The sequence below is a fragment of the Phyllostomus hastatus genome, unplaced genomic scaffold (genome assembly GCF_019186645.2).
Source record: "Phyllostomus hastatus isolate PE091 unplaced genomic scaffold, TTU_PhHast_1.1 phas_contig_58, whole genome shotgun sequence".
Taxonomy (NCBI): Eukaryota; Metazoa; Chordata; class Mammalia; order Chiroptera; family Phyllostomidae; genus Phyllostomus; species Phyllostomus hastatus.
The window spans coordinates 54,781,677-54,801,707 of NW_025333916.1; the positions used below are offsets into that span (position 1 = coordinate 54,781,677).

The 20,031-nt window shown below is 42.6% G+C and overlaps 2 protein-coding genes across 2 annotated transcripts; one reads left to right on the forward strand and one right to left on the reverse strand.

Annotated features, from left to right (window-relative positions):
- Window positions 1-2,284: 2,284 nt before the first annotated feature.
- Window positions 2,285-8,521, reverse strand: RAD1 (RAD1 checkpoint DNA exonuclease). The gene is made up of 6 exons (XM_045848298.1): window positions 8,386-8,521; window positions 7,740-7,975; window positions 6,771-6,879; window positions 5,155-5,413; window positions 3,284-3,382; window positions 2,285-2,963 (listed from the first exon to the last, which is right to left on the reverse strand). The coding sequence occupies exons 2-6, from the start codon at window positions 7,932-7,934 to the stop codon at window positions 2,780-2,782; spliced, it is 846 nt and encodes a 281-aa protein (XP_045704254.1). The 5' UTR covers window positions 7,935-7,975; window positions 8,386-8,521; the 3' UTR covers window positions 2,285-2,779.
- Window positions 8,522-8,544: 23 nt separating this feature from the next.
- Window positions 8,545-17,661, forward strand: BRIX1 (biogenesis of ribosomes BRX1). The gene is made up of 10 exons (XM_045848297.1): window positions 8,545-8,830; window positions 11,906-12,017; window positions 13,108-13,151; window positions 14,831-14,901; window positions 15,167-15,216; window positions 15,317-15,390; window positions 15,548-15,598; window positions 15,737-15,838; window positions 16,836-16,964; window positions 17,219-17,661. The coding sequence occupies exons 1-10, from the start codon at window positions 8,672-8,674 to the stop codon at window positions 17,486-17,488; spliced, it is 1,062 nt and encodes a 353-aa protein (XP_045704253.1). The 5' UTR covers window positions 8,545-8,671; the 3' UTR covers window positions 17,489-17,661.
- Window positions 17,662-20,031: the final 2,370 nt, after the last annotated feature.

Sequence of the window (20,031 nt, forward strand, 5' to 3'; positions counted from 1 at the left end):
GACAAAGAGAAGGCAGTGGGGAGACAGGGAAGAAGGGCGGGAGCACCTGTTCTGAAACTCACCCCCTGCACCAGCTCAGGTGCTGGCGCTGCCCTTCCAGCAGCTGCAACTAACGCGGACGGGGCTACTTGGTAATGCACAGAAATGCCCAGGCTTCTTACAAAGCAATTGTTGCAACTTCAGAGCATCCTGCGCTGCCTGAGCAAGCGCGCCCCCTCGTGGCCTTTCATGGCAACCAGGACAAAGTTAAACCAGTCAGTTCTTCAAACAGAACGCATGTAAATATGAAATTCTTTATTAAATTAGTACCTGGATGTTAGGGCAATTGGGAAAGAATTAAACTCATTGGCTTCTGAATTCTAAATAGCTAAAGATAGATGCAACTAGAATGTCTTAAATAAGCAAAAATGTCAATTTTTCTTATTAGATTTATATTTTAAATTCTTCATAGGATTAACTTTAAAAAATACATTAGATTAAAATAAATTCAGAGCTACATAACTGAAATTATATATTGAGTAATGAGATGCTAAACAATAATCTGAAAGCGGAGGTTCTTTCATCTAGCACTTACTGAATGCCTATTATATGCTAGGCACTGTTCTGGGTACTGGACATACCAGTGAACAAAACTGCACTGTTTTAAATGTAAAGGGAACTTGTAGTCCTTGAGATGTTGACTGATTAAATACGTCCATGATGATGTTTTAATTTGTTCCGTTCTTGGTGATTATTTCAACAAAAAATATTTGGACTTTTAGATTCATTTCCTTTCTGAACATACACTACGCTCTCAAAAATCCCAGTCCGGCACCCCGAGGCTGCCTGGGGGACGTGCTGGGTACCGGGTGCTCTCCAGGGGCCCGACCCACACAGCTATGCGCATCTGTCTGGGAGCAGGGCTCACCGCCGTGCGGGGGGAGCCTTTCTCTGAGGCGCTTTGCTCCGATGCTCTCAAGCCACCCTCCCGGATGCTGTTTTGCAGCAGGGCACTGCAGATACAACCTCGGGCTGTGGTGAACGTCACTTCATGGCTCTCAGCCTTCACTGGTAGGGGCCACTTTTGGGGGGGGGCAGGAGTGGTCATGGTGACTGGCCTTCGGAGGTAAGGACCGGGGCTAGATGAGTCCTGCGATGGAATGAGTGTTTCCCCATAAAACTGTCCCACCCAAAAGGCCAATGGCGCCTTCCCACCTAGAGACTATAAGCTGGTGTCACCTGGTACAGAAACGTCTTAAAAAGGTTTTATTTTTTAAAAATATTTATTGATTTTAGAGAGAGGGAGGGGGAGGGGAGAGAAAGAGAAAGAGACAGATACATCAATGGGAGAGAGAAGTTAGCGATTGGCTGCCTCCCATATGCACCCCAACTAGGGATGGGACCTACAACCTAGGCATGTTGCTGGGCTGGGAACTGAACCAACCTCTTGGTGCATAGGACACGCTCCAACCAAGCCACACTGGCCAGGGCCAGAAACTTTATTTCAGGTACCTGTTTTTTTCTACTAGAAAACAAGCCAGATAATTTTAGTGATTATATTATTAAATCATCTACATGCTGCAAAATAAGTTCATGGCAGAGTACCCAAGAAATGCAAAAATGACTTCCTAACTGGCTTCCTGCACCTTCCTCTGGTCGGGAGACTCACAGGGCAACAGGAGGTGTCTACCAAGTACTCACTGCACTGAACACTTTTGAGAACAAGAAGAAAATCTGTAACTCTGACGACTTTTATATCTTGGTCATAGATTTCTTCAAAATAAATACTATTCAAAATTGCTTAGTGATCCCTAAGCTTCAGAAGCTTGTGAAGAAATCACCTAGAAAAGCAAGCACTTTGATGTAATTACATGTTATCATTTTCGTTTCTTTAAGTACCCTCTACCACAGTGGTTCTCAAACTTCAGCACGCATCAGAATCTCCAGGGGTGGGGCGGGCTCTTTCAGCGCCAGGCTGCTGGCCCACGGGCAGAGTCGCTGCCAAGCGTCTAGGTGATGCTGATGGTGTCGGTCTGGGTGCAACGCTGTAAGAATCACTGCTGTAAGATACATTCTCTACTGAGTCACGTCGTACACTTGAAACTAATATAATGCTACATGTCAATTATATCTCAATAAAAATGCCTCATATTTAAAAAGAGAAATAAAATGTGTATTTCCTAATTTAAAAGAAAGCCCTGACCAGTGTGGCTCAGTTGGTCGGCCACCGTCCCGCAAAGCAAGAGGTTGCTGGTTCTATTTTTCAGTCAGGGCACGTCCTTGAACTGCGGATTCGGTCCCTGGTCAGGGTGCACACGAGAGGCAACTGACCGATGTCTCTCTCACATCCGTGTTCCTCTCCCTCCTTTTCTCCCTCCTCTCCCCTCTCTAAAAATACATAAATAAAATCTTTTTTTTAAACAATGTATTTTGCATTATTCAAACTAATAAGCAATACCATGCCTTTGGTTTTTCTAACAGTAAATAAATAAAAGAACATTTCATATATGGCTCCATCAAATTTTAAATTTCCAGACTTCTGAAATGTCCTACTTAAATAGAACAAATACATAGAATTTATTCATCTTGGCTCATATAATCCCCAGGAGCCCAAAGACAGAACCACAGGACGGCCCGGAACGGGACAATCTGTGACTCTGTGACAAAACACGCGGTGACCTGGGGGCACAGGCGCCTGTCCCTCCCGGGCCCCGGCCCTTTGGGAGCCCAGCACGGAACCACGGAGAGCGAGCACATGACCCGCTGCGAACGCAGCACACGCCACAGTGCCGGGTCGTCCTCAAGGCTCGGACTCGGGGAGCTCCTCGTCAGGGCAGCAGTAGTACTCCACAAAACAGACCTGCCCGTCCTCGTTCCTGATCATGTACTGCAGCGAGAGGAACCCCCGGTCGTCCGTGCGGACAGACACCTTGCAGGACAGGACCAGCGCCTTTGTAGAGGGTTTCAGCAGCGAGATCTTGTACCTGCGGGAGCGCAGGGAAGCAGCGGTTATTTGGACGCACTTCCCGCAGTGCTCGTGGCTCCACGGAAAGGACATGAGCCAAGAGCTACCAGGTAGCAAATACACGGATAAAGTCTCATCCTTGTCCAAGTTGCTAATATTTTTCTTCATTAAAAAAAAAACTTATCCATCATAACCCCAAATCCTCAAGTAAACCCAGCATCCCACTATTAACTTTTAAAAATGCTACACTTTCATCAACAGATTGAAAGTTTTAAAAAGTTATTAAAAATCTGGTATTTAACCTCATCACCAATGGTAAGCTCTGCACTAAGAACTGACCTGTTGACCTGGGTCTGATTACAGTGGAATGATTCCATCAAATCAGAGTCTTTGGGATAGTCAAGGTGGGAGCTTCCTGCGTTCCCAAAAGTAGACAACCTACAGCAGAAAATGAGGAAGTCGTTTACTCATTCCAGCAATAAGAAGCCACATTAGAACCCAAATAAAGAGAGCACTTCTGTAAGAAACTCATTTTAGTGAGTGAAACAGGTATGTGAACAAATGTCGACAATTCACTGTAGCAATCGCCCTGACACAGACCCCACAGGGTGCTGTGGGGTACAGGGGAGCTACAACCAGTAAGCAGCGTTGAGAAACACCAGTCTCAGAGCATCCAGGTGTGTGCCTCGATTTCATTACCTTAACCCTGCTCTGATACTGGCCTCCCCTCATCCTCACATCAGAACTGTGCAGGGGAGAGCGAGCTGGAGTGACAGAAGACCCCGATGGGGGTCCTGTTCCCCACCCTCACTGCCACCCCAGGCAGCGACGGCTTCTCTGTGTCTCAGGCTGCTCCTCAGGCTGGCTTATAGCTTTCCTCACTACCGCCGTTTGCACGGGGCGAGCACGACAGAAGGCCCGGGTGCCGGCTTTCCCCCGGACCCAGCTTTTCTCTCTTCCAATGGAACCTTTTCTCTGGGTCCTCTTGTCCCCACCCAGCCATGACGATGGCCCCCAAATTTAAATTTCCGGTCTAGACCGATCTCCTGAGCTCTGTATCTATATATCCAACCACTTTCTGGCATCACCGGCACCTCAGATTTAACAAGCCCAGGAAAAAATCCCAACTCCCCTTTCCCTGCCACCAGGTCATTTCCCACAGTGGAGGCGAAAGGTACCCACGAGCCAGCCAGCCAGCCATGCTGCGGGACAGCCCTCAGTGGGGGTCCTCTGAGATGCTGCTAAAGTGCCAGAACTTTCATTCATATCACTGTTTAAGGGGGTGCCACTAATTTCCATTTTGGTTAACATTTTAACAGACCTTGAACCAAATTTTTAACTGCCTAATGCCACGGGAAGGGCCTTCAGTTCTTCTAAAGTAGATATATTAAAGAACACTTTACTCATTAATATTCTGAAATATTTCAAAAGAGAAGCAATATTTAAATCCTCTCTCTAAATTGATTCTAACCCCAAGAATCTTGCCATTTCCTAATTTGTGGGGTCAAAATATCAGGGGCAGCTTGCGAGCTGCCGATACTGGATTCCCGCTGAGCGCTGCCCTCCCTTGGGACGCTCACCTCCGCCGACCCTTGCTAAGTGCTCATATGTTGCTTCTCTAAGTATCTGTGTATGTATGCTATTTCAGTACTTAATGTCATGCAATTTTGTCTCTCTATGCTGTTTCACATACTTCCCCTTCCCCTTGATTTCAAGCTGCTCTTTCTCACAGTGCCAAACAGAGTAGATACGCACAGGGGAGACCATCAGTAGACACTCAGTGAATGAGCTGTGGATGGAAAACAGCTGCTTCCTGTTACATCCTGTACTAGCTCAAAAGGAAAGAAAAGAGGTACCGTATAATACGAACACTTTTTCTGAAGTTTAAGCCCAGTGTCCGTCATGCTGTAACTGGGTCTGTAACAGTTTAACTAGTACAGCAGTCAAGGACCCCTAGTTTATGAGTTAGGAGCCTGCGCTACTCCTCCAGAAACCAACACTACCTAACTATGAAGCTGTTAGCCAGTGAATTACTCTTCCTGGGTCTTAAGTGTCCTGATCGATAAAAGTGTGAGATATGAGTAAAAGCTCTCCAGAGTCCTGAAAATTCTAGGAACGTGGGCAATGACGAAAGCCGTGCATCCTCAGCAAATGCATAAATACAGAGATGGAGGGAGCCGAGTCGGCGACCAGCGCACTGCCTTCGGTACCTGAAGTAAGGCTTGTCAGGGGACATGGTGATCTGCAGGACCTCGCTGGTCATATCCAATTCGGAAAACGCTTCACGGAGCCCCTCTGACTGCAGAATAATTTTATTGACAACGTTGGTGCTGCAGAAATCGAAATCCAGAGTCTCCTCGGGCTCCTGAGTACTGATTTTACAGACCGTCACCACTCCTCCTTCCTCCAGAAAGAGCATCAGCGGGTAGCCGTAACCTTGGTAGCACATGCGCAGCGCCGTTAAATTCCCTGCAGTGGAAATACATCATACTTTGGACTTCGCTGTATAGCTCTGGGTTGGGCTTACCCTCAGATGATACATAAAACTCCCCAAGAATACTTGAATTCCGCCCAATTTCTAGCACATATGTATGTCTCCCTCTTTTCACAAGGGATCACATCTTCCCTGATGACGGCTTTACGTAGACAACTCCAAAACTAACTGCAAGAAAAGTGGGAACGAAATGTAACGTGACCCGGAAATCGTTTTCCGGCTTGCCAAAACACTTCAAGAAAAAACAACAACAAAAACCAAAAAACCCTTATCGATCATGCGTACACACAACGTGCAGGATGGAGGGGCTACGCGCCCGACGCTGCGGGTCGCTGAGCTGCTGCAGCGGGGGCGGCCCTTTCTTGGAGGCCCCGTCTGGGCGGCCGCGGATGGCTCTGACACTGCCTGCACTGTCGTGTCAGTGTACTCACGGGAAGGGTCCTTCGGGTCTTTCTTACTGGGAGACGTTCTTCACTTTTCCCCAAATTTTAGGATCGAGGGGGAGATAAAGGGGGAACGGTTAGTGGTGGTTAGGGTTTTAACACTGCAAACCACCAGACAGAGGGAGGAATGTGACAGGACACTCCAGCCCCCTCCCTCCCTGAAGGATGGAGAGACGGTGAGGGAGTGGGGGAGGCGGATGCTATTACGAAAAACCAGCTGCATTGGAAAATGTATAATTAGTACTAATGGAATTGTCCATATAATATTAAAATGTATTTTCTAGAGAATCATAACTAAAGTTTCCCTAGCTAATCTCATATTCCTTTCCTGTGAAATAATATTCTGGGAATTCCTTGTAGTTTTATACCCACAGCAACCAAATTCCTGATTTCTAAAACATCCTTAAGAAAATAAAATATATACATATTTTATAGGAAAGCATTTAGAAAAATAGACATAATTTATCCAAAAATAGAAAAGAAAATAATTTTTTGGATGCAGTAAACTAGGGGAGTTAGGAGAACTGGTTTCCCTTTCTCTCTACCACTACCTGTAATTATGGACCTGTTAGGAAAAAGAAGCAACCAAAACATATTTCCACAATGTTAAAGATATTTAAGACATGTTCAGTCTTCTTTTGGTCAGTTCAAATTTAAAAGCTTTGTAAGTTAAAAAGAGATGAATGTAAACACTTTTGCAAAAATAAAGGGAACCACAAGCACCTTTCAATACTGTATAAAGTCAGAATCCATGACTGTAACCATGGAAAAATGATTTTGCAATTCATTTTCTACACAAATGTTTCTATTACTTATACTCTAATAACTTTTCTTTTACTGATCACTCTGGAAAATGTTTTCATGTCATTATAATAATAAAATGGTTCACCTGGCACAGGATTTGATCCAAAAATAGATAAACAGTCTAAAAGGACAGTTAAATTAATTCGAAAAGTAACAGGCTCTTCCTGAACTTTAAACTCTTGAAATATTCCAGCCTGTAGAAAAAAGTAAACATGAAAAAAAAATAAGTATATTGAAGAATGAAACTTAACACAAAAGGTTCTAGATTTCATTTTGTATGTTAAAAAAAAACACATTATACTAACCCCATGAAAGTAATTTCTGATGGTCAATCAACACACCTTAAGCTTTTTCTACGCTCATCCATTAGAGTAACACTACTCAATAGTCGAGGGTGGAACAGGGATGTTGGTCTCATGCAAAGGCTTGCAAAGGGCCCTTCATCTAGTTTCTTGGACCTGCTGCCCTCCATGTGATTCTCCCGCCTCCTTTTGGGGCCATCCCTACAGCACAGGCCATTTGGAAAATAGCCAAACAGTGTGGTAATGCAAAAGTGATAGTTTCCCATTTCTTTTATCCCCGAGGTCATACTGTGCCCTTAGGTGTTAAAAAACATGCTGAATTATATATGAAATCTGAACCATACAGGTATGACTTTGTAGGAACAAAGAGATTACATTATAACCAATACAAGGAAAGTGTTTTTTAATAAGGGCAGTAGTGGTAAAGATCATATAACCTGCAAACAAATGTTCTGGGCTCTCACTGACTGTTGGCCAATCCCTTAAACCTTTCCTCAGTTTCCACATCTGTAAAATAGGAGTAATAACAGAGCCTACCTCCTGGCACTACTGTGAGAGTTAAATGAGTTAAACATATAAAACGCAAGAGTATCTGGACTCTTAATAAATCTTAGACATTATTATTCTTAACCATTATCTCTGTAAGAACAAAAAAAAATTACCTATTGTTTTCTAAGTCGAAGACCTTCGGAACTCACCCCCCTAGGTGAGAAGTACCCTCTGTCCCCGGCTTACGGGCGTCCCTTACGCACCTGGATAAAGGCGTTCGCTTGCACACACTTGGCGTTTTCCACTGTCACCTTGATTCCATTTTTGGTGGCGAAACACGTGGCATGGTCCCGGAAATGAATGGCCTTCAGGACCGTGGAGAGGTTCCTGACGTTGTCGAGGCTGGCCACCAAGCCGCAGTCACTCTGCTCGGGGGCCCGCTGGGGCACGAGCGGCATGGTCCCCGAGCGGCCGGCCCGCTCCCGTGGGCTCCGGGTACCTGGGCGGATGCACAGTGAGACCCCCGCCAGCGCCCGCGAGGCCGCGCGGCGACCGCGCCGGGGCGACGTGGGGGGCCTGGACGTGGCACCTGGCGGACCGGGGACGGAGCCCCACCTCTGCCACTTAACTGCAACTTCAGGGAGATAGCAGTTTCCTCGTCTTTAGTAAGACGACAGTGATACAGGACAAGCTGTGAACCGCGCTCACAGGTAACCAAGGAGGTAGCTCTCCTTGGGGCTGGTGTCGCCACGCCAAACTGGGCCCGGGTCGGAGCTGTCCCGCGCCCCCCACCCCGCCTCTTAAAGAACAAGGGGGCGGGCGCCGAGTCCTCAGAAGAGCCACCTTGAGTCCCGCCCCGGGGCGGCATCTGTTTACGGGTCCCGGGAGCCCAGGGCGCGGAAACCCTACCTTTGCCGTGGGATCTGGACGCCTAGGAACACTTCCCGGCCAGGTCACTGGGAAAGCGGACGGCAGCTCTCGGGGAAACGCGGAGCAAGCGGAACAGCTCCCGCCACTCTTTTCGGATCGGCGGCCCACCTCGGCCACCGTCACCACAGAGCTAGCCGACGCCTAGAGAGGCAAGCGTGCAGCGCCACCGAGACCGGAAGAAGGCTGGAGGAGGACAACAGAGACCGGAAACGGGAGCGAGCGGCGGCGCCGGAAGGAAGGCCCACGGTGGAGGCGGCCCAGCAAGATGGCGGCCACCAAGAGAAAACGGCGTGGGGACCTGGCGGTTCCAGCGAAGAGGCCAAAAAGGAACGAAAAAGGTGCCAGGCCGCCAGCTAAGCAGCGCGAGAAGGCAGAGGACGCAGAGGAAGAAGACAGAAACCGCATCCCAGGCCCGGTTTGCAAGGTACAGGGTGCTATCCCCGGGTTTCACCTGAGGCCGCTGCTGCTTGCGCCTCTCTTGGGATTATCTAATCACGGCTCCGCGGACTGCCGAGTTGCTCGGGTGATGGGGAGGCTGCTTTCCAGCTCTCGGCTAGACTGGTCACTGCGTTTACGTCTAATTTTCGTGCACGTGGCTGTCTCTAGGAGGCGGCCAGCCGAGCGACTGCGCGGGCTTCAGAGCTCTTACCTGGCTCACGGGAAATCGCCTTGCGGAGTGCTCAGTTCTAGTGTTTGGTTTTACAGTTACCCCCACACCACCCCCTTAAAGTTATTTTTAGCTGTTGAACATCGCCCTTAACAGTGGCTAGTTCCCATGTTCTGTCACAGTCCACTACTGTCAGTCAGGGATCCTGAAGCCTGTTACACGGTCCGTTAAAAAGGTACTGTCCTTGGAACTATGACTTGAACTTGTTTAATTTTTAACTCTCAAAGGATAACGGAAGCTAGAGTAGATGATTTGAGTTTTATTTGTGTTCACCAAACCTTTACAAGTGGGCATTCTACGAAGTTCGGTTTCCCCTGCTTTGGGATTGCAAAACTAGAACGTGACCTCTTTTCTTCATCCTGAATGTTGGAGTTTGGAAGGAAACTAAGGATTCATGTAAATTGATAGTCTTTATTCAAAAAAAGGTAAACACGAGTTCTTGGACCTAATTTTCATTCAGCTGAGAGCTTCCTAAGCTAGATGGAATACTATGGAGACGTGGAGTGCGTTTGAGTTAGTGATTTCTGCGTCCCCCCCAGCTTAACTTGATAGTGTAGCACGCAGTCAGCTATAACTGCATGACCCTGTGTGACGTGTTGGCAAACACGAGGAGGGGAGTAGCTCTGAGGAGTGAAAAATGAGTGTAAATTCTAGTCTTGCTATTAATTAACTGAGATTCCGAGCTCTTTTCTCATCTGCATAGTAAGAGGAAGGAAATACGAACTTTTGGTGAGGGATCTAGATTTCCAGTAAATGTTAGTGTTCTCACGCTTGCCTTAAGGACCTAGAAAGAAATAGTGTCAGTGATCTGACTCACGATATGGAAAATTCTACTGAAGTGCAGAAGATACAGATTACTTTTACCCGAGGATAATAGGGTAAGGGATCATGAAGCAATTACTTAGCCCTTGACTGGATCTCAGGGGAAGGGCAGAATTTCGATACTCAAAAATGAGAGTGGTATTTGCAACCGCCTCTGTTCTCTGACGCCAGCACCGCCTCTAGCTTCCGCACTCCAGCCGAAGGAGTAGGGGGTAAGTAAGTAAAGAGGTCTCTGTGCGGTGGTTCCCACAGAGCAAGCTGCCTGCCAATCAGCCTGTTGTAAAGCACCAAGGGAGCGAAGGGCTGCCAAAGCCGCTTGCAGGAGTGCACCCTCTACTGGAGGGGTGAAGAAACCTCATCATTCCAGGACTGGCACCGGGGCACTTTGGGAAATTAGATTGGATCAGAAGTCAACCGAATTTCTGGTTAGCAAACTTCCCTTCTAGTGTCTGGTGTGACAAATAGCTCAGGACTTCAGATCAGATCTGCACTTCCAGAGTGCAAGTGTTGGTGCTTTGCAGGAGGCAAGTGAGGCCTGCCTGGTTGGCCTTCACGAAGACACCAACCTGTGTGCTGTCCATGCCAGAGGTGTAGTAGTTATGCCAAAAGACACCCAGCTAGCACGCAACATACATGGAGAAAGTGCCTAAGAATCCATTATGATGGGAAACATTCTTAAAAAAATAAAATTCTCTTCTTCCTCATCTTGTTATTGGTAGTTTTGAACGTTGTTCTTTTTCCATGGGGTCAAAAGGTACCTAAGGATATGATTGCAAGTGGAAAATAGGGGACAGAAATCAGGTGTTGGCCATTTTTCCATTTTTGCTTCTGAGTGTTTTAATATATATGCAGGGATATGTAGTATTATGAACAAGTTCAGCAGTTTGACTTTATAACAGTATAAATAAACCTGTTAAATTTTTCTGGACAGTGCCAGCATTTGGACTTTTTTTAAACAAGTGAATTTCTTATTGATGTCAACTAAATGGTCTTTGTAGCATTTTTATCATGCAGTAGATTCCATGCATTCATTGTGCTTTTCTGAGTTGTCCTTCATACAAGTACGTTTTTCATGCTGTCTGCCTTCTGTGCTGTTCCTGTAAGTTTGCTGTTAAATACATTAAACTGTAAAAAGAAATGAGAGGGAACAATACAAGGGAGAGGGGAAAACTGATGAGAGGTGTTGAAGTTTGGGAAATTCTGAAAATTTAAAAAATAGAGCCAGATTGGTTAAAGTGTACTGTTGATTGGGATAATATGAGGTGAAAATATAAGTCTATTTTAGCATTCAGTGTTAAAGCTGTGTCATTTTGGACTTTGTTTTTCTGTTTAGAAAATCCTGGGAGTTAGGATGTGATTGGAGCTGCACTTTGAGTTTAAGCTGGTGCTACTCGTCATATCTATTGGAGGAGCTCCTGGCTGGGAGGCTGGGAAGGAGACCTGCAGTTGGTGCAGGTTATACACGGGTCTGAAGGAGGGCAGTGGGAATAGGAATGGATTAACAGTAGTTGCAGCGAGAAACTGACAGCATTTAGTAGTGCTTATGTGAGAGAACAGGGCAAATGGAAGAGTCAGGGCCTAGAGGACTGAAATGATGGTGATATCATCATAAAAATCAATAACAAGGATATTTACCAGATTTAAGGTTTAGTATTCTAGAGAATTTGAGGTTAGTAGGACTGGAGAGAGTTCTTTACCTTTTTGTAGAGCCGATGGTTGAAGCTATGGGCATGATTATGAGGGCTCTCCTGGAGAGAACAGAACTATAAGAAGCTGAGACAGAACCTTAGAGTCAGGAGGGGGAATTGGAGAGATTGAAGGAAAGAGAAACAAAAAGGGAAAGAAGCCAAAGAGTGTTTCTGGGTGGCAGTTGGGGTCAGTGAATGCTACTGACCGAATTAAAGGTTCAGGTGAGGGTGGTGTGGCTTGCTACTTGGAAGCTTTATCTTTAAACAAACAAGGTTCACTTTGCCATTTAAAATCTTCTGTTAACATTTTATTTTTTTCCAGGGCAGGTGGAAAAATAAGGAACGGATTCTCATCTTTTCTTCCAGAGGAATAAATTTCCGAACAAGACATTTAATGCAAGACTTAAGGATGTTGATGCCTCATTCCAAAGCAGGTGCCTTTATGTCCTCCTGTAAAATTGATGTTTCTAAACTTGCCTGTCTATATATTTCCACTTTCATACTTCAGTTTTCCAGTCTTGTGGGGTAAAGAACCACTGCTCTTCCTCAGAAGTGTGGTTTTTTTTGGTGCTAAGATTTGTCCTGTTAACATTTTGTCAGAAGTGCTTTGCAAGATTTATTAAGCGTTCTCTTCCTTAAACAGATGTCATAATTACTGAAACGTTCTTAAAGGTCCAGAAATGCCTTCATTATATGTTCTCAGAGGTCATGCATGGCTTATCTTTTCAATGATTCAGGACTGCCATGTATTGCTTTCCGCATTAAAAACACAAACAAAAACTGTTCTAATCTGAAAATTAATGGCCTTGGAGTAGGATTTCAGGAGGCTCAGTTGGGGCTCAGCCTCCTAAATGCCAGGCTAATCTTCTTAGTGGTGGGGGGGTCCCACCTGCAAAGTGATGGACGTCCAGCACCAAGTTTGCAGTGGGCGGTGCCCTCGTGGAGGCGGAGCTGTCTCTGAGCCTGTGCAGGGAGTGGCTTTGGTTCTCCCCCCCCAGGTAACAGCATCGCTCTTTAGATCGGTGTTCCGCAGACGCGGGCCTGCTGTCTATCTCAGGTCTCTGAAACTAATAAGAGGAATTTTAATTTTTGTCGGTTTTGTTTTTTCTTTTGTTAATCAAAAACAAATTTTTCGAGTTTCCTTTGGCAACTGTGACTCACAATTAAATTTTCATCACTACAAAGTTTAGTTTGAGTGTTTCTTAAACTGGAGTCCTAGAACATGGTATTCAGTTGTGAGGATTTTTCTACTTTCGAAAGGGATGCACCAAATACGTAAATTCTGAGGAAACACTGCTCAGGTCATTATAATTCTTCAGGATTATTTTTAACTGCATATTTTTACATTTAAAGAGAACCAAGATTTTTTTAAAGATGTCATGTGTTTTCAGATCTAATCATTTTGAATGTTAATAAAATCTCATTTAAACTGAAGATTTTAAAAGTAATTAGAAACTATGTGATTTGATTGAAGGTGCTTGGAAATCTTTTGTTTACTTGCTTTTTCTTTTTTTCTTTTTATAGATACTAAAATGGATCGTAAAGACAAGTTATTTGTGATTAATGAGGTAATTTTAGAAAGTAAAGTAAAATATTCTGGGAACACTATTTAGGAACAAAATATTATGGAACATGAAAGCTGCTTCCTTTAAAAAGTCAATTATCCAATGACTTTTTTTAAAAATGAAAGATTTTATTAAATCTTCACTAATCTGCCTTCTAAATTTCAGTAATACTCACTGCATCTTAATTTGGTGCTTCAGATTATATAGTTTCTTGATCATTCTTACATTTATCTTGTTTCAACAAGCATATTGATTGATGTTTCCTGAGGACAAGAACTCTGTCTCAGTCTTCTCATTATGTGTAACACGAACGTATACCGCTAAATGCACACTTGGGTACACATAAAAAATGATCAATTAACAGGTATAAAATAAAAAAATTCATTAAAAATATATTTAATCCCCACCTAAGGACATGCTTCTTGATTTTAGAGAGGGAGAGAGAGAAAGAGAGGAAGAAAAACAAATCAGTTGCCCCTTGTATGTGTGCTGACCAGGGACTAGACCTGCAGCCCAGGCATGTGCCCTGATGGGGGTCAGACTGGCGACCTTTTGGTTCACAGTCATCAAATATTTTTAAAAACCCACATTTTGCCAGTATCAAGTGATGCATGTGGTGCTTGCTTTTAAGGTATTACAAAGCAGTACTGAGGTTAAATTTTTCAGAGTGTTGAAGAGACTGACCTTACATTTTAAAGCAGATTTTTAAAAACTTGTAAGAATTTTTGAAATAATTTTTTTTTGGCTGTTAGACTTTGATTCACTAAGCACATATTTTGAACCGCTGCTATATCATGGCATTACTCTGTGTGCTGTGGAGACAGTGTTTTCCGGGACAACACGCCTGTCATGTGGAGCATACATTCTGCTGGGGGGGGGGGGGGCAGGCCAACAGCGAGTCCTGGAATTTCACGGGACTGCAGGAGAAGTAAAGCAGGGCGTGGGTTTCCAGCAACTGAGCTTGGGCTGGAAAACAGCGTAGTGTTGCTGTGTTTATTCTAAGAGCAGCAAGAAAAAAAACATTGTACCTACGAATTTTTTAAGTTGTCAGGTTTAGAGTTTAGAGTTTCTGAATACTACATCAGAAAGTTATGAATACCACAATAGTACATACTTTATTCCTGCATTGCTGTATATTTCTCAAGTGTGACTTTGTAAACCTTCAAGGTGCTGAAGTCTAATTCAAATTAAAGCACAGAAATGAGAGTATAAATGAGGAAGATACCCCTTAATTTTCTTGATCTTAAGCTTAAAAAAACGGAATAGTTAAAAATGAGAATAACTGCTATAAAGGATGTGTTTGATTCTGTAAGGACTGTGTTTTCCTAAGATTCGTGGGGCTGTTGATGGTGTGCTTCATCCCTGGGCGGTCTGTTTTCATCTCTGTCGTGAGTGCAGAGGACTGGGCGGAGAGGTCCCCGGCAGCCGCAGCCGGAGGTGGTGCTGGGCGCTTTCAAATGCGGGGCCCAAACGAGCAGGCAGAGAGTGCAGTCGGCCTCGGGCAGAACACCTCCGAGGAACGTGACAGTTTTCTTTCTGTGACCAAATACAGTTAGCGAGATTGAGACCTTTGTAGCTCATTAATCTACTTAAATACTTTTGGGAACACGTAGGTATTACTTTTATTGAGTTGCTTTAGATCTCATTACCTACTTCATTTTTCTATACTTTGCTCCATTTAGGTTTGTGAAATGAAAAACTGCAATAAATGTATCTATTTTGAAGCGAAGAAAAAACAAGATCTCTATATGTGGTGAGAGAAGGTTAAGATTTGGGTGGAACTTCTTTAAAGTGGGTTTATGTTCTGTACCTCTTGCAGATGCCTTTCAGCGTTTTTTTTTTTGGAGAAAGGCAGGGCCAGGGGATGAAGTAAACTCAGCGAAGCTGAAACCTTTAAGGAAAAATATACGAATGTTATGAACACATTATTGTGTGATTTAACTATAAAGAGGGAGTAAACATTTACTACATCCTAAATTCTAATTTATAGAAAAAGCTTCCTTTATATTTTTTTTTAGGCTTTCAAATTCACCTCATGGACCGTCTGCTAAATTTCTAGTTCAAAATAGTAAGTTGACTCAATTTAAAATTTTATGAGAAAATTGAAAATTTGGGGGATAACTGTGCCAAAATTATAACTTTTTTTTGTTGTTGTCTAATTTTCCTAGTTCATACCCTCGCTGAACTAAAGATGACTGGAAACTGTTTGAAAGGGTCTCGGCCCCTTCTGTCTTTCGACCCTGTAAGTTTCTCCTTTAGTGTAGGAAATGTAACTTTCTTCCTCTGCGTGGTTGTTTTTCGTGGATATAGTTGTATGCTTCAGTTTAGTTAACATAAAAAACAGTTTTAAACAAACCACTTTGCTATTGTCAAATAATATGTTCACTTTATTTTTATAGGCTTTTGATGAATTACCCCATTATGCTTTGTTAAAAGAACTCTTAATTCAGGTAAATATCTTAAAATATTTCTGGTAATATAGTATAAATGTGTGTCTTCCTTTGGACTTTTTCTTAACTCAGTAATCTAAAATTGAACCATGTTGGATCGTAGAATAGGAGCTAACGTATCTTTTTCTTTTTGACTAGATCTTCAGCACGCCGCGGTACCATCCCAGAAGCCAGCCCTTTGTGGACCACGTGTTTACGTTCACTGTCTTGGATAACAGGATATGGTTTCGAAACTTTCAGGTAAGCTTTAATGAATTTTTAGTTACACTTCAAAATAATTTAGGACAAACAGTGCCACTATATGTTTAGTTTTTGTAAAAAAAAAAAAAATGGAATTGTCTGAAGATCCATGAAGTAATTGAGTTCCAAATTTTGCTAGGTGCTGTAAAGTATATAGTGAAATGTAAGTTTCTCTTATGAGGTTCCAACCTGGGGCAGGGGTGGGTGGTTAAGACTTAGAAAAACATAATTCTGTAGAAGGCGTTTAATGAGAACTCTTAGATGAGTCACACAGTGACTCAGTCAGAAGGGGAGGTGGTTATGGAAATCTGGAAGAAGGAATTTGGCAGGATAATAATAATAAATCTGCAGAGGGGGGAGAGGTGGAAGAGAACATCAAGACAGACTTTCCGACAGCATATGAAGCACACCGGGCTCTTCCTGTGTTGTTATATTGGATGCCTTGCAGAGCGAGTTGAACACACTCCCTTCTTAACCTCTGAGGGCAGGCGTGCGGGAGTGAACAACAGTGTTAGCGTTCAAAGTTCAGAAGTTGCCTCAGTGGGTAGCCATTCAAAAGGCAATTTGACCCTGTACTGTACTTTTATATACCTTTAATTTCTTTTGAATTATGTTTATAAAGACGACTTATGGATTGATTAAATTTTTAAAGGGTTCCCTATAGTTGTGCTTCAATACATTTTGTTACAGTAGTTGCACTTTTGAAAATTTATTTTAACCGCAGGTTTTCAAGAATCCTGCATTATGAGAAGCAAGATATGAATTGTAACAAATTCAAGCTACTCAATTTTAAAAGGATGCACTGAAAAACCTTGGTATTTCCTCTGACAACTGCCTGTAACTAATCCATTTCAGGAAATACTGATGGTTTGGTACTTTCACTTCCATCTTAATTTTATTTTCAGTTTTTTTAGGCATATTTGAAATGAAGTTATAGCCATTATACCTTTTTGGTAGTATATCTAAACCAAAATGAAATACTTCTTTTTTATTAAAGATCATAGAAGAAGATGCTGCTCTTGTAGAAATAGGACCTCGCTTTGTCTTAAACCTCATAAAGATTTTCCAGGGAAGTTTTGGAGGACCAACTTTGTATGAGAACCCTCACTACCAGTCACCGAACATGGTAAGCTGTTTTTGTTGGTTAGCGGTGTACCGTGTCCCAGAACTCGTCTGGGCGAAAATCATTCTGTCAAGCAATTACTGTTCTGTTAACCGTGAAACTGAATTTTGGTTTTGCAGCATACAGTTTTGCAAATCACTTTTCTTTCTAATGGTTTGGGATTAAGAAAATCGGGTTCATAAGTTAATGTACTTGCCATGTATTAAATGTCTATTCGTACTTCAGAAGCATCTAATTTTTTTTTGTTTTGTTTCTAGCACCGGCGTATTGTAAGATCCATGACAGCTGCAAAATACAAAGAAAAACAGCAGGTTAAAGAGGTGCAGAAACTGAGAAAGAAAGAACCAAAGACGGTTCTTCCGCACGATCCCACTGCAGATGTTTTCATGACGCCTGCCGAGGAGAAGCCGGTAGAGATTCAGTGGGTGAAGCCAGAGCCAAAAGTCGATCTGAACGCAAGAAAGAAAAGGGTTTATAAAAGGCAGAGAAAAATGAAACAGAAGATGAACAGTCGGAATGCAAAATGAATCACTGGATAACTAAAGTTTTCAGTTATTTTATATTTATTTTATATGCAGTGTGTAAATAGTTTCATTATTCAGGACACACCTAATTAGTGTGGCATTTAAAAGGAAAAAAACTGAAAATCTTGTGGCTTTAGTGCTGTTTTTCTAAATAAAATATCGCCAGAACTCACCAATTTCTGTCTTTTCAAAGTTTATTTGGTATTACTAATAATAACTTAAAGGTGTAGTCCTGACCTCTTGGATGACAATTTTTGGTTGAGCAAAGCTGAAGTTTAAACAGATGTATTGGGTCATTATTTGTAAAACAAAGCATCAGGCACTTGGAGAGTGTAGACTTGGAGTGTAGAGTGCGGGCTGACTTGTAGGAAGGGAAGCATCTTCCTGAAGTTTGAGTCCCTGACTCACCAGTTAATGAGGCCTTGGAAAAGCCAACCTCTGATCTGGCTTTCTCACTTCCGAAAAGTAGAATAAAAAGTCTTCAAGTTTTGAGAATCAAATGAGTTATTACATGTGTTGAAAGCATTTTATTTTAGAAGCAATGGGTATACATTACTTATTAAATTGATAGTAAAACAAAGAAAAATGGGGTATTAGTCATAGGGTCCTAGAACATTTGAATTTCTCCCCTTATAAAAGTTACTTGAAGCAAAGAGAGCACTGGCTTCACCATCTTAGAGGGAGATTAGTAAGTGATAGAAGGAGAGTGGGTGCCAGTGGCCGTGAGCAGTTAGGTGGCTGCTGAGGAGATGGACAGATTATATGCATGTATGTATATATAACTATACATATATCTAAACTAATAAAATTGGGTCATGCATGTGGTGTTCTGTCATCCATTTACTTTTACACATTTCCCATGTCCATGTTCTATAATACGGTTAGTAATCGCACAGTATTATACTCCATACTCTAGCTATATAATCAGTGCTTTGTTGCATATTAAATAGTAATATCTTTTTTTTCTTACTATAGGTGCTTGCAGCAAACATTTCTATACATAAATTATTTTGTCCAACTCTTGGAATTTCCTCTAAGTGGAACTCAGGTCAGAGGTTGTGAATACTAAAACATTTTGGTTGTTCCCCTAAATAATATACCTCACCAGGGGTTAGAGCCTTCATTTCCTTGTACCCTTGTCAATGATGAAATGTCAATTGGATAGAAAAAAAAAAACAATTTTTCTTTTGGTTAGGGATTGGTTTTCTTTTGTGACTAATCTTTGTTTTGGGGTGGTGGTGATTTTTTTTACTAGTTTGTAAGAGCTCTTATATAGTAAGGTTATTCTAGGTATCTTTAGTTCACTTGCATTTTAATTTTGCCTTTATTTTAAATGTAGGCAGGATGAACAATTTTTCATTATATTTTATTTTCTCTTAATTTTTTGCTGAGAAAGTACATAATGGGTCTATCTTGAAACAGTCTAATGAGGCTACTTGAAATCTAAATGATGCAGGTAATTCAGGTCAGGTTCTGATATACTTGTATGTGGCCAAGGAAGGCCAAATCTGTTCAGCAGGGGAAAAAGCCATTATTTTAGGCAATTAAATCTGGCCTTGGATGCAAATAACTACATTCAGGATGTTAATTATAGGTTATAAACAACCTGAATCAACAAGTTGTAAGTTTGAAGGCAGTATTTTTTACTTAATCTATTTTGATGTGTGTGCTGTAGTTTTCATGGAATTTCTAAGTTAACTTTGATTATCAGTTCCCACATATATATTCCTGTTCCAAATTACTTCCCTTCCATTTATATAAATGAATGAGAATTCCTCATCTCCTACGTCCATGTTCATTTAGAAGCTAATGTGTTTAATAAGGATGTTTCTTTAGACTGAAATTTATACCCAGTGTGATTGTTAAATTTTCTAGGCAAAAATAGATCCCTTTTCCTCAGGAGAAAAAAAGGCAAGTGTCTCAGGTTATAAGCAAAACCAGATGTAGTTAAAGAAGAAGAAAGTCCTTTGTCACTTTCGTCCCCATGCCCCACCTCCCCATTTCCATTCTCAGATGAGGGAATGTTCACATTTTTCCCCTGCATTTAAACTTCTCAGTTACTATGCATTACCACTTTTCAAAACCTTCCATAGTATCCTCCTCTGGAAAACAGGCAAATGTATGAATTCCAAGTAGAGATTTGGGTGGACCGTGGTGTGTGGAGGAACTGGAGGTGTAGAGTTGGTTGGTTTTGATTGTGCAGGCAGCAGGATGTTCGGGACAAAGGGACACTTCTTAAACCTTGGGTACCCCAACGCTGTGCAACTGATGCGGCAGAGCCAGCCTTTCTCTGACCACACCTGGCTGACAGATAGAAGCGCCTAGCTGATGTGTGTAAACATTACACACCACAGTGAAACGTACTGGTGAGTCGATGTATTTTAATGACAGGATGCTATTTAGACACCTGATCAAATTATTTGGAACAGCTGTCAGATCTTCCATCCTGTAACAGTGTATCTGTGAGATCAAGGAAAATCTGTCATTAAACACTATGCCTTAACTGAATTCTTAACTGAAGCAAATTGGGAAGTGTAGGATGAGAG